The following is a 14,470-nucleotide window of genomic DNA, read 5'->3' on the forward strand; positions in this document are numbered from 1 at the left end:
TGGGACTGCGCACGGCGGCGCGGCGGCGGCGGCGAGGGCTTCGCTGGAGGTGGCGCGCCGGGACTGCAGGGGGCCTGCCTCCGAGGCCTCGGTAAGCGCGGGCGGGCGGACGGCCGAACGGCCCCGGGAGGCTCGCGCGTCCCCCGGGCGTGGGGAGGCCTCTGCGGTGCGGGGCTTCGAGCGGCCCGGTCCCCTGTAGGCCTCCGCCGGAGCCCGCCCCGGGGCGCCGGGGCCGTAGGCGGTCCTCAGACCTGCGCGGTTCCTGGTGGAGCCGGGAGGAAGCGATGGGAGGCGCAGGGCTAGCGGGCGCGGGGATTGGCCCTCGGCGCTCGCCGTAGCACGGCCTGGGAGGCTGTCGCGGAGTGCTCGGGACGGTGACAAAAGGAGGGAACCGGAGGGCCGTTTGCGATTGGAGAGGTCGGGCGAGGAGTTGGGATCCCGTCCCCAAAACGCCTCGGGGCCGGCCTGGCACCTCCCGGCCTCCACGCAGGCACCTGGCTCTCCAGGCCCGACGCGGACAGCGAAGGTAGCGGCGACGACAGCGCCCCCTCTGGCTCGGCGGCGCCGCCTCAAGCCGGGCTCGGCGGGTCTCTGCGCGGTGGGGCGGGGCCGGCGGGGCCGTTTGCCCCGGGGTGTCAACGCGGAGCCGCCCGGGCCTTCCCACCTCGGCCTGGGCGCCGTGGGCTTCCTGGCACCCAGACCTGGGTCCTCGGCCTCTGGCGTCTTCGAACCGCTTTCCAACAGACGGGCGGAGCGGGACGTTTTCGCCGTCAGGGGCCCCAGGCCCGGCGGGAGGCAGAGCCTGGCTTCTCGGGTCCGGGAAATGGCAGAGTTAACGACTTACGTGAAAAAAGGGGTCTGAGATTGTAAAAAGTTTGGGCAGTACTAGGGGATTCTTAGGCAGGCAGAGGCCGTGAGCCTGAATCTTGGGTCCCCTGGGATGGGGAACCGGTTGTGGGGCCTCCTGTGCTTGGAGGAGGGTGTGTAACCTGAAAGAGGTGCACAGTTGCCGGGTCCCCCTCGCCTTGGTTTCCTTAGTGACGTCTGCCCTGAGCCAGAGGATTGGGGCTTCTGGTGGGCTGTTCGAGGACAGCTGTGGGCATCCTCTCCGCATGGGAAGAAGTGTTTTTCGTGTGTCAGAGAGAGTGGCCGGAGGGAGCTCTCTGGTGTCAGGGTGGCCCAATCGCCTGTGTCATCTGCAAGGGAGTGTATCCGGTAGGGCAGGGCCTTTGGAAGGCCTGCAGAGGAGTTATTGGAGTGCCTGTTGAAGAAAGAAAACTACGCCATGAAACCACCTCTTAATGCAGGGTGAAATTATGCAAGGAGGATGGGTAAAAGCAATTTCACCAAGTTCTCTGGACACTATGACAGCTCTTAAAATAGAAACCAAGTCTCCATCTACATACCAGCTCAAGCAGCAGTTCTCAAAGTATGGTCATCAGCCTGTTCCTGACTCACCGAAGTGCTTTTTGAAGCATTTATTCATTCAAGGAACACTTTTTTCACGGCACTCTAGCCCGGGCAACAGAGTGAGACTCTGTCTCAAAAAAAACAAAACAAAAAACCACTTTTGAGTGCTTGTGTGCCAGCTGCAAGCAATCACCTAGGGCAGGGCTTGCTGAAGCACAGTTGGCAGGCCAAATCCAGCCTGCTCCCTGTTTCTATACAGCCCGTGAACTCAGAATGGTGTTTCGTTTTTTTTTTTTTTTTTTGAGACTCACTCTGTTGCCCTGGCTAGAGTGCCTTGGCATCAGCCTAGCTCACAGCAACCTCAAGCTTCTGGGCTCAAGCGATCCTCATGCCTCAGCCTCCCAAGTAGCTGGAACTATAGGCATGTGCCACCATGCCCAGCTAATTTTTTCTATATATTTTTTAGTTGTCCAGCTAATTTCTTTCTATTTTTAGTAGAGATGGGGGGGGGGTCTCACTCTTGCTCAGGCTGGTCTCGAACTCCTGAGCTCAAATGATCCACCCGCCTAGGCCTCCCAGAGTGCTAGGATTACAGGCGTGAGCTAGCACGCCCAGCCTTCAGAATGGTTTTTATGTTTTTAAATGGCTGGGAGGGAAAAAAGGAAGAATAATAATTCAAGATGAAAGAGAATTATATGAAATTCAAATTTCAGCATCTATAAATAAAGTTTTATTGGAAGACAGCCTCGCTTGTTCATTTACATGTTGTCTGTGACTGCTTTCTGGCTACAACAGAGCTGAGTAGTTGTGACAGAGACTTTATGCCCACAAAGACTAAAACATTTACTATCTGGCTCTGTACAGAAAATGTTTGCCAACCCCTGACTTAGGGAAAGAAGGAAATACAGTAGGAAAGAAAAGCTTCTGTGTATAAAAATCATGTTTTGTAATTAGTAGACAAAATGGATTTGGGTACATTTTATATTCAAAAAAGCAGAAGGAATAGTGTTATGTTGTGGACTAATGCAAAAGTAGTTAAATGAATGTAGGCATTTAGGTAAGATTTTTAGAGAGAGTGTGAGCTCGTGCCCTTTATAAGTTAGCTACCCATATGTTTCTTTTCATAGGCTGGGTGAACTCATGGACCCGATACTTTTCTCTTGAGAAACAAACTAGCTCAAAAGAAAAATGGCGTTTGTTGCAACACAAGGGGCCACGGTGGTTGACCAAACCACTCTGATGAAAAAGTACCTTCAGTTTGTGGCAGCTCTCACAGATGTAAATACACGTGAGTTGGTCCTTTTTGTCACTAAGAAATGCATTGAAAATGACTTGTTCATGTCAGTTCAATGATGTGCACTTTGACATAAATTGTAACATTAACTTTTATCCTTGTTTTCCTTCCTCTACCTTGTAGAGAAGCAAAGTGATGAGCAGTACTGGCTGGAGCCCCAAAGAGGCACGTGTGTGTCTGTGTGTGTGTGTATGTGTGTGTCTCTGTATCCTTGTCTGTGCATGCACATGTATGTCTGATAGTACAAATGTGTGTGACTGGTTGTTAGGGAACTAGCTATGTGCCTTCCATTGGGCCATGACAGTCAAACTGATAAGATCTGATTGCTTCTCTGAAATTATTAAATCTAGTAATTTTAGGAAGGACCTTAACATAATTTTAATTATCTGATGTTTTTCTTTTGCCATTTACAGCTGATGAAACAAAGTTAAAAATGATGCAAGAAGTTAGTGAAAATTTTGAGGTATGAGCTTTATATTTTATATTTTGCATTTTGAGGTAAACATTCTTACGCACTTTCCTATTGCTGCTCTGTTAGTCGTCTTACTACTAACTAAAAAGTCAGTGTCTTTGTTAATGTAATCTATTATATTTCAGAACTGAAAAGTTGTACACAGTGTTGTCTACCTTCACACTAGTGATGGTGAACCCCACACTATGTTGAGGAATGTTGGGTTTAGTTTTTTCATTTTTAAATGTAGCTTTTTAAGGCATATACTCTCAGGATGCACTCAAACTTATGTCGTGACTTTGTTATGTTCAGGTAATTGATGCTATGTTATTATGGAATGAGATCTGGATGTCAGTTCTGGCTGTGCTACTTAGGACTTCTGTGACCTTGATCAAACAGTTTCTGTCTTCTGGACGTCACATTCTATAATTGTGTCATTGTCCCACAGGTCCTTCAATCTCTGTTCATTTTCTTCTATCTTATTTCTGTTTGTCCTTTAGATTGGATAATTTCTATTTATCTCCCTTCAAGTTCACTGACTTTGTCATCTGCAATCCGCTAGGTTTTAAAAAAAAATTTCAATTTTTTGTATTTTTAAATTTCAGTTATTGTACTTTTAGTTCTAGAATTTCCATAGTTTTGTATAGGTTTTATTTCCCTGCACATTCCCTATGTTCATTGATTAAGATTATATTCTTTTATTTTTGAACACATTGACTGTATAAAGGCTACTTTAAAGTCTTCATCTACTAAGTCCGACATTTGGGCTATCTCAAGGTCAATTTCTATTGGCTGTGGGTCACATTATCCTGTTTCTCTGCTTGTCTAGTAATTTTTTATTATACAGCGGACATTATATATGAAATGTAGGGATTCTAGATTCTGTTCTCTCTCTCTGAAGAGTATTGATACTTTTATAATAGGTAGTTCACTTGCCAGCTGATCTCACTGATCTTGTGTAGGCTTGGTATTATGCTTTGATAAGGAAGACCTGTGCCTAGCCCAAGGTGTTTCCAAAGTCTCTAACTTGATGGGATTCAACCTCTAAACTCTGTCTCCCTGTGGATCTCATCAGAGATTGATTTTAGGCCTTGTTCTAGGGCGTGGTCCTTCCTCAGCTGGATGTCTGATGTCTGGGTTGTGGTATCCCAAGATACTAAGTATGTCTTTGCACTCTGGCTAGGCTAAATCCAACATTCTCTAATATTGCTCTACATTGCACTAGTATCTTGTTCATCTCTCAGCTCTAAAGCGGCCACTCTCTGGTAAACTTTAGGTAGTGTTACCCTATGTATGTGCACCCAGCCCTCAGCCAGGGGCTCATGAGAGCCCTCCTCACCCCCCCTGCTCTGTAGTTTGTTTTTCTCTGGTGCTCTGTCCTGTAGATTCCACCCAGTTTAGCTCCCCTGAACTCTGAGGTTTTCCTCCTCAGCTCAGCAGGCCTGTTTTCTATTTGGACCCAGCATACTGAACCCTAGTCACCTAGATCACCTAGGCAGAGAGCTGTGGTGATCATGAGGCTGAACTTGTGACTCTCCCTCCTCTTGGGAAACACAGTCTCATGTTGCCCCTTGTCCAACACCTGAGAAAAGTTACCTCGTCTTTTGCCCAACTTTATGGTTCACCTGAGAGCCAGTTAGTCTCAGACAGATGAGAAAGTCATATTTCTTTTTACTTATTTTTTATTTATTTTAAAATTTTTTTCATGTCAAATGGGTAATGTGCCAACAGTGTAACAAGGTTTGAGGGGAGGCACGTCTCACACATGAGCATGAAACCTCAATCATCATATTTATGAACTACAAAAGGATCACATTTCTGATTTTTAATGTGGGGATAATAAAACCCTTCTCATAGAGTTAATGAGGTTAAGAACCATAGATGAAATGTTCCCTAGCCTATGCATGGTCTTTTGAATTAATAAACATTAAATAAATGCTAGTGGGATTGAATCAGATACCCTACTGTGTGTAGTGATGAATAGTATTTTAGTTTATTTTTTTAAATGGACATTTTCAGGGACTTGTTGCCTTGAACCAAGCTAGAAAAAAAAAAAAAGATTGAGATACTTAGAGATCTAGCTAAAGAGCTTCCTCTTCTGCCCAAGCTGCTAAAGTAAGCTGTTAAAAAATATATATAAAAAGAGGTGGGAGGCAGAAGAGATTAAGCTTCCATTCTGCATTTTATTGGAAGAACTGATCTGAGAGAACCATAGTCCTAGCAGGTTGATTTGAGAAGCTGAAATCATGGGGGTATCTGTGAACCTGCAGGAACAAGCACATGGGCTAAGCCTCTGAGAGTGGCTTGGGGCTATCTGGATTAATTGTCTGGCTTTACTCCCTTTTTTCATATCTGCAGTTCACAAGTTAGTTCCTGGCTTTTGATCTCAGATGCATTGATTAAAGTAACAGAATTAAAAGTTAGTAAAGCAGTATACTTGGGACTTTTCCAGATAGTGACTTTTGAAATTTATGTATCTAAACATTTACCTTAAATGAAATTCAGATGACTGGGTTAAAATTAAATCAAATCAAAGAATTAAATACTGGAATGACCATCAGTAGGCAAATCACCACTACTACCCTAGGAAAATTTTTAAATGAAGTGAGTGAAAGTAAAAAAAAATCCCAATGATTTCAGGAATCTTAGAGATTCATTTCACTGTCCACTTAGAGATACAGTTCTGGCCTAAGTAATTATTAAATGGGCCATCTTTTAAGACAAAATAAATAAAGCTTTGAGTTAGAAATCACATGAAAAATTCATCTGGATGAAAAAGCTGGTTGAGTTTGAAATATTGGCAGAATACCTGGGCAGCTTGTTGAATGAATGTTTTTTTGAATTTTTTTTTAGAGGCAGTGTTTCACTGTGTTGCCCGGGCTGGAGTGCAGTGGCTGTTCACAGGCACAGTCATAGCGCACTGCAGCCTTGAACCCTTGAGCTCAAGTGATCCTTCTGCTTCAGCCTCCTGGGTAGCTGGGACTACTGGCACATGCCACAGTGCCCAGCTGAATGAGCCTTTTTTATTGGAGAAATTTGGAACTCAGATGTTTGGAGTTGTGTAGTCAGTAGTTAGTATAGATTTATATGCAGATGTGTTTGATTTCTTGATAACCTGGCAGTTCAGCGTTCCAGCATGAATCTTATCCCTCTTTTCCTTGACTCCTTGATTGTGGTTGTTTCATAAAAAATCCTAAGCTTTAGGGCTGAAAGGTGACAGACACAGTTCTTGTCCCCAACAAATTCACAGTCTACTTTGGGAAAAGCTATTCAAGTACTGCACAAGTCTTGGGGTGCCTCCTGTACTGTGTTCTGTGTGCGTGGAGCCCCCAGGATTATGTGTCAGTTTGGTCCCAGGAGACTGACGTGCATAGGTGTATGTGCCAAGAATTGCAGTGGTTTCTTTCCCTGCTCCATGCTGCTTTCTGATTTTCCCCCGTGCCTTCCTTTATAGACTCTTCTTCTGAGGTTGCCCGTATGAAAGACAAGTCCACACCTTTGTCTTCAGCCCTACATTTAACTGCCTGGGAGCCTCCTCTCACCAGCTTGCCAGATTGGTGACAGGAAAACTTTAACTTCTTTCTCTTAAACCCCCATCTCCGCTGTACTGAATGTTTTTTAGTGCCTTGTACACTTGTGCTTTCTCTTGATTTTGTACCTTTGCCTATCCTTTTCTAAGAACCTTCTTTCCCACCTTTTTATGGGTAACTCCTTGCCCTTCGGGTTTTAGTGTAAATATCACTTCTGCAGGAAGGCATCTTCTGCGCTTGGTTCCATCTGGTAAGTTATGTCCCGTTGCTGGCACTTCCCCCATGGTGATTCTGCAGTGTTAGTTCTTTTTGTGGATAACTGTCTTCCCACTACTGCTGCTTCCCCCATCTCTGAAAGCGTGGATCTACTTTGTTCACCATTTTATCTCCTGGGATCCTGCACGTGATAAGAACTCTGTATTCAATAAATATTTGTTGAATGAATAAGTGAGATTTTTTGTTTTGGGGTTTTTTTTTTTTTTTTTTGAGATAAACTCTCACTCTGTTGCCTGGGTTAGCGTGCCGTGGCATTAGCTTAGCTCACAGCAACCTTGAACTCCTGAGCTCAAGCAATCCTCCTGCCTCAGCCTCTCAAGTAGCTGGGACTATAGGCGTGCAACACCACGCCGGCTAATTTTTTCTATTTTTAGTTTCCTGGCTAATTTCTTTATATTTTTAGTAGAGATGGGGTCTCTCTGGTGCTGAGGCTGGTCTTGAACTCCCGACCTCAAGCGATCCACCTCCCTTGGCCTCACAGCATGCTAGGATTATAGGCATGAGCTCCCAAGCCTGGCCATAAGTGAGATATTAAGAGAGAAAAAGGACTTGGGTTTAGATATACTCGATTTGAATCTACTTTCAAAACCTTTTTTTTTTTTTTTCTTTTTTTTTGAGATGGGGGTCTTGGTGTGTTGCCCAGGCTGGTCTTGAACTCCTGGGCTCAAACAATCCTCCCGACTTAGCCTCCTAAGTAGCTGGTATTATAGGCTTGAGCCACCATGCCTGGCTCCAAAACTTTTTAACCTTTTTTGAGCCTCTTTCTTTATCTGTGAAATGGAGATAATACTTACCTTAGGGTTGTGGTGAGGACCAAGTGAGAACTAATAAAAGGCACATAACACAGTGTTGGCACCTAAGTGCTCTGTAAATAATAACAGATAACACTCACTGAGTATTTACATAGATGGTATTATAAGCTTTACATACAGTAACTAATGTAATCTTCACAGTCATCCTGTAAGGGAAGCAGGAAGTAATATATCATTCCCAGAGTAGTTAAGTAACTGTCACTTCCTAAGTGGGACCCAAAAACTGCACTTTTAGCCATTTTACTCTACTCTCTCCAAACTATAGTTTCATTTCCTATTCTTTTAAAATTGGTGCTGGGATAAATAATGGATTAGATTATAATCTAATTAATATAGCTCTGATTATTAAATTAGATTTTTAAGTTAGAAAAAGGTGTCACTTTGTTAGGTTCTTTGTTTTCCAGATGAAAAAACTGAGACCTAGAAGCTAAATGACTTCTCAGAGGTCTCATACTTGGATTGTGGCAGAGCCAGCTTAGAGTGGGCTCCAAATTCAGCATTTTCCAAAGTATTGGTATTTCTAATTTTAACGGTAAATTTAGCATTTAGTTCTCTTGAATTGGATTTCAGAAACAGTAATCATTCTAATTTATTTAAAATTACATTATCACTGAAGCATCTGTAAGTGTTAAAATTTACCATTAGCTCTGCTATAATATTTTACATTCCTTTGAGATTATTATGTGAATTTGAAATGAAAATATGTACACATAACAGGCTTTTCTTTTTGCATGGTTAGAATGTAACGTCATCTCCTCAGTATTCTACATTCCTGGAGCATATCATCCCTCGATTTCTTACATTTCTTCAAGATGGAGAAGTTCAGTTTCTTCAGGAGAAACCAGCCCAGGTAATCTCAGAAATATCAGTGAGGAACAAAAAGTCATGCTGTAGGATTGTGAACATTTATGAATTAACTGAAAAAACTTAGGGTTCTGCTTCAAAATAAAAGAGGTTTTGTCAACGAAGGATAACTTTGTCTAGGACCATTACTGCCTCACTTAAATGTCTAGGTTTTATTTTGTCTGGGCCATCTCTTTTATGATTTAAATTATTCACATTTGCCAACCAAAGATGTGTGGATGTATATGGTTCATTAAGACAAATTGGAATGTATGCAAAGGAAGGAATGACCCCCCCCACCACCATACCTACTGAGTAACTCTAAACTTAATAATTTCAGTTGCTCATGGCCAATTTTGTTTTATCTGCACACACCCCCACACTCTTCACCCACCCACCATGACCATTTAAATATGGTTCCATCATATCATTTTTTCTATGAATATTTCAACACATATCTCTTAATAATAACTTTTAAAAAAACATTACCATAATATTAGTGAAAATTTATCAGTAAATAAAGCATTTTTGTATTATACCACTGCAAGACCTTACAGATTTGGCCTACCTCTTAATTGTCAGCTGCTCAGACAGAATCAGGAAAGATGAGGACGGCTTAGGACTTAACTAGTCCTTGTGCCCAGGGTAATAGGAGATGGCATCGTGGAAGCTAGCTAACCTGAGATTGAGAAGGGAGATCCTAAACTAGGTGGTTTGTGTTTTGCTGTTTCATCTTGAATCTATTCCATATTTGTACAGTAGTGTCCTTCTGCTGGAAATTCTGGTTAAGTTGTGAAAGAGGAGAAATTGGCTTAGTTGATTTGGTACACAACTGTAGAAGTATTGAAAATAATGATTAGCAGTACGTATTTTGGATTACATTTAAGTAGTTTAAATGGACTGTTTCTAAAATCAGATCCATTTGTGGTATGGTAGTTCAGCCAGCTGTGTGATACTTGTAAAATGTGAGAGAATTAATTTGGACTCCTTGAAAGTATTTTTATCTTTACATTCTTTATTTTTCCTTGTCAGCAACTGCGGAAGCTAGTACTTGAAATAATTCATAGAATACCAACCAATGAGCATCTTCGTCCTCATACAAAAAATGTTTTGTCTGTGATGTTTCGCTTTTTGGAGGTAACCTTCGAGAATTAATTCTCGTTTATATAGCCGTACTCAAAACTTTCAATGGTTTTCTTATGGTAAAATCTAGTATTTTACAACTTTCACTCAAGTTCTTATTCACGTGGGCAAAAATTTTTCTTAATGTCCCTTTCCCCCCATTTCCTTGATGAAATTTCTAAGAAAGGTAACTTAATTGAAAATTCCGTTTGAGTCACTGGGAAATTGATTAGACATAGTGGAAATCTTTGAAAAATTTGTGGAAAATGAAGTTGGGCGGTGGTTGAGAGTGCAGGGTTCATCTGCATGGTGCTTTCCCTTGTGTTTTTCTGGAGCAAGTACTTTACACATAGTAGATGCTCATAAAAAGTATCTCGAATTCTTGGGGCAAATCCATTTGGTACCTGTTAAATTAATCTCTAAAATTGTTTTCTTGCTCCTCTTAGTCTTGAGGTGTTTAGAATTCTCTCATGTTTCTGGGCCCCTCAGAAAGATGAGCTTTGGAGCGGGAAAGAGTTAGGTCAGATCTTGGCCCTGCCTCTCGTTAGCTATGTCGTGTCAGCCACATGGTGCAACTGCTCTGAGGCTTCACTTCCTCATAGGTCAAATGTGGACGGCACCCACTACGCACAGAGCATTTGTAAAGTGCTTACCAGAGGGTCCAGTCCATGGGGGGTGTTCAATAATTATTCTTTCCTGGTCTCTCAGCAATATTTTCAAACAGTGAAAAGTGTCAATTGGGCCATGAAGTCCTTAATTCACGGTGGGACTTTTAAAAGCAAGTTGATCTGTCTGTCAGTATTATTCTCAGAGTTTGCTGGCAGGATGCCCTTCAGATGGTCCACAAAAGACCACGAAAGCTTCCTGTCTGGGACAGCTGTGTTCTATGGGCTTATGAATTTTTAACAAATCAAGTAGAATTTGGTTGATGGAGGATGTATGTTCATAAAATGCTTAGAAAATTAGTCTTTAATCTTTAAGTCCTCAAAGGTATAACTATTTGTAAATGCTTTTCTTTTTTAAAGACGGAAAACGAAGAGAATGTTCTTATCTGTCTAAGAATAATTATTGAGCTACACAAACAGTTCAGGCCACCGATCACACAAGAAGTAAGTTGTTTATCCTGATAGCATTTATGAAGTGTGTCAACAAATCCTTCTGCCACATACATTTTTTAATTCTCTTTTAGAGTTGATTGAACATGTGCTGCTTTTAAGTGTAAAAAATACAACCTAAGTTGGAGGCAGTTGTTTATGGGTTTAACAGTGACTTTTTCCCCAGTGTGTATATCAGTACTTCTCTGAATTTGTTTGGTAGATGAACTGACCAGACTGACAGGTCTGTCTGCTCTGTTCTGGTATTTACGTGGCTGATGTGCCAGAAAGCACGAATCATTTCATGTTGTACAAGAGTAGAGATGTGGGCTCTAAAGTCACAGTCTGGTTAGAATCTCAAGTCTGTAAGTCAGTACTTGTGTGACGTTGGTAAGCTCGGAACCTTTTGGTGACTTTCCTGTAAAATGGGGATAATCATAGCGTATACTCAAAATGTTGTTTGAAAATTAGATCTAAAAGTTCTTAGTACAATGATTGGCATACTTACTGCTTACTATGTAGCTAGGTGCAACTTTTGCCAAAATTCGGTAATACTTTCTCTGATGATGACCTTAGTAAATGTCTGTTGTAGATTATTTGGAAATTAAAAGTATAACAATGAAACAGAATTCCTGTCATCTTAAAAACAATAACTAATGTCTTGGCCGGGTGCGGTGGCTCACACCTATAGTCCTAGCACTCTGGGAGGCCGAGGCAGGAGGATCCCTTGAGATCAGGAGTTCAAGACCAGCCTGAGCAAGAGCAAGACCCCAATTGTGCTAAAAATAGAAAAATTAGCTGGGCATTATGGCAGGAGATTATAGTCCCAGCTACTCCGGAGGCTGAGGCAGGAGGATAGATTGAGCCCAGGAGTGTGAGGTTGCAGTGAGCTAAGCTGACGCCACAGCACTCACTCTAGCCCAGGCAACACAGCGAGACTCTGTCTCCAAGAAAAAAAAAAGTTAATGTCTTGGTGATTTCCTTCTCTTTTCCTCACCTTAATGTATATTTTCTACATAATTGTGATAATAACATCTTATATCCTGGTTGTTTTCCTTCCTATTATATGTAAGCATTTCCCAGCCATAAAAAAATCCTTTATAAAATGAACTTTTAATTTAAGGGTACATAATATTTCTTATGGGTATCCTTATTTTCTGGATATTTAAGATATTTCAGATATTACTGAATATCTTTATGGTTTGAATTATTTCATAGACTAGGTTTGTAGAAGAATTATTGAGTCAAAGGTATTTATGTTTTAATGCTTCTGATATATATTGCTAAGTTGATTTCTAGAAAGATTTCAGCAGTTAATGGTCCCTGAGTAGTATATGAGTCTCCTAATTACAGCCTCTCAAACATTGTGTATTATTACTTTTGAAAGGCAAAAAGTGGCATTTATTTTAATTTTCATGTCTTTGCTCTTCCTGAATTAGAAACTTGTTTTCTACTAATCAGTTTTGTTTTGTTTTTTTTTTTTGAGACAGAGTCTCGCTTTGTCACCCGGGCTAGAGTGAGTGCTGTGGCGTCAGCCTAGCTCACAGCAACCTCAAACTCCTCGGCTTAAGCGATCCTACTGCCTCAGCCTCCCGAGCAGCTGGGACTACAGGCATGCGCCACCATGCCCAGCTAATTTTTTCTATATATATTTTTAGTTGGCCAGATAATTTCTTTCTATTTTTAGTAGAGACGGGGTCTCGCTCTTGCTCAGGCTGGTCTCGAACTCCTGAGCTCAAGTGATCCAGCTGCCTCAGCCTCCCAGAGTGCTAGGATTATAGGAGTGAGCTACCGTGCCTGGCCCTAATCAGTTCTTAATAGTTATATATATATTTTGTTTGTTCACATCTATTGCCTATTTGTATCTTGAGTCTGACATTGTGCTTACCTATCAAGATTATTATTAATATGATTTTTCTTATAAGCATTTTATGAATATCTTCCTATAACGAAAGTGTCTTTTTTTTTTGTTTTTTTTTTAGATTCATCATTTTTTGGATTTTGTGAAACAAATTTATAAGGAGCTTCCAAAAGTAGTGGTATGTTTTTACTATGGTTTGAATTTATTACTTCTTTTTTCCAAAGGGGTTTTGGAACAGTTGAAGAAATAATTGAGGGTGGAGGGAGATGCTAATTTTAAAATAGGGGATGTTTAGTGATGGTTAAAATCTAGGTTGATAAATCAGCCTTTCAAAAAAAGAGTTCTTTTGGTTTCTCTATTTAGCTTACTTATTTTTTACATAAAATCAATATGTTTTTATTATAGAAATTTTGGTAAAAATCAGAAAATAAATCATAATTCTCTCACTTGTAAGCAACCACCGATGTTGAGGTTTTGTTTTGTTTTTCCTTTTGTGCATTTTAAAGATGGTTGAACTCACAATCTTGAAGAAAAAACTTTTGGGAGGTGGCATAGATTTTCAGTATTTTTCTATATCGTTATAAATTTTTTTCAATATTGTTAAGAAGTCTTTACAAGCAGTGCTGCAACGTGAAAGTACGTGGAGTAGAAGAGGAAAATCTCCTCCCCGTCTCGTTTTCACCCACTAGACTTGGCTGCAATCAGTTTGGAACACCTTCGAGACTGTCTTTCTGGCAGTCATAATTCTTAATGGCCCCATAATTTTCTTTCACATGTTCCTACCTTCGTCATTTCCCTATTGCTTATTTTCCTGATTTTTCAATATTTTGCTATCACAAATAATGCTTTTGTAAAAATTGTGCATAAATCTGTTTATGTGTCAGAATTTTTTATTTAAAAAATTTCTTTTAAAGCTTAAAAATTTTTTGTAAGTAACATAGAGTAAAATTGATTCTTTCTGGCATTTTAAGGATTTTAGTCTGGGAACAATGTATAAAACTTAAGATTAGTTACTTTCAGTTGTCATGTCCTGTCACCTGCCCTTCTGTCAGAGCCTGAGAGCTGCTTTTCACAGGCATCTGCCTTGTTTAACGTGAAGCCCAAATTCCGCTGAGAATGAAGGATGAAAGTGAGGTCCTGGCTTTTAAAGTCGTCGTGTGTGCTTTGCTTCTGTTCCCTCTTCAGTCTCTATTTAGAGACTTTGAAAAGTTAATTCAATAGGAACTAGCTCCTAGTTTCTTCACTAGAGGGATGGAGTACATTCTTCCCTGCCTCACTGTGTTTTGTATTAATACTTCATCTTTTATTAACCAGGAAAAAAAAAGAGTAGAAAATATTTTAGGCAAGTTTTTGTTTTCTGTTGTTGAAGGTAGAGAACGTTGTTCCTATTGTTTTATCTGTGTGGTCTTGAGTACAGAGTAAACTGTGTGTTGGGTTAGACTTTACTTCAGAGCATTGGGGAATGAATGGCTGAGCCCAAGTACTATGGGACTGCTGCGACATAAACATGTAGAATATTTTGGTTTCTTTCACCAAATGTCAGGTGTATTTTATGAAGGAATTCTGTGTTTTACTTTAGGAAAAACTATTTCTATTCTTCTTTTTGTAGAACCGCTACTTTGAGAACCCTCAGGTGATCCCTGAGAACACAGTCCCTCCCCCAGAAATGGTTGGTATGATAACGACGATTGCTGTGAAGGTCAATCCCGAGCGTGAGGATAGTGAGACGCGAACAGTAAGTGTCTTATTTGTTTTGCTGACTGAGTTGTTTCTATCT

The 14,470-nt window shown here is 41.0% G+C and overlaps 1 protein-coding gene and 1 non-coding gene across 4 annotated transcripts in view; one reads left to right on the forward strand and one right to left on the reverse strand.

Moving 5' to 3' along the window:
- Positions 1-14,470, forward strand: part of LOC123631567 (transformation/transcription domain associated protein) — a 114,315-nt gene continuing 99,845 nt past the window's right edge. For all 3 annotated transcript variants that reach the window (XM_045541330.1, XM_045541331.1, XM_045541332.1), the window contains exons 1-8: positions 1-91; positions 2,538-2,698; positions 3,118-3,167; positions 8,513-8,623; positions 9,649-9,753; positions 10,764-10,847; positions 12,815-12,871; positions 14,303-14,428. In XM_045541330.1, the coding sequence (XP_045397286.1) occupies positions 2,599-2,698; positions 3,118-3,167; positions 8,513-8,623; positions 9,649-9,753; positions 10,764-10,847; positions 12,815-12,871; positions 14,303-14,428 (633 nt within the window). In that variant the 5' untranslated portion in view covers positions 1-91; positions 2,538-2,598. The remainder of the gene's footprint in view (positions 92-2,537; positions 2,699-3,117; positions 3,168-8,512; positions 8,624-9,648; positions 9,754-10,763; positions 10,848-12,814; positions 12,872-14,302; positions 14,429-14,470) is intronic.
- LOC123633791 lies at positions 4,862-4,966 on the reverse strand. Its single transcript, XR_006733792.1, has one exon. It is a non-coding gene; the product is annotated as a small nucleolar RNA U13 (small nucleolar RNA).

This window comes from Lemur catta, chromosome 2 (genome assembly GCF_020740605.2).
Source record: "Lemur catta isolate mLemCat1 chromosome 2, mLemCat1.pri, whole genome shotgun sequence".
Lineage (NCBI taxonomy): Eukaryota > Metazoa > Chordata > Mammalia > Primates > Lemuridae > Lemur > Lemur catta.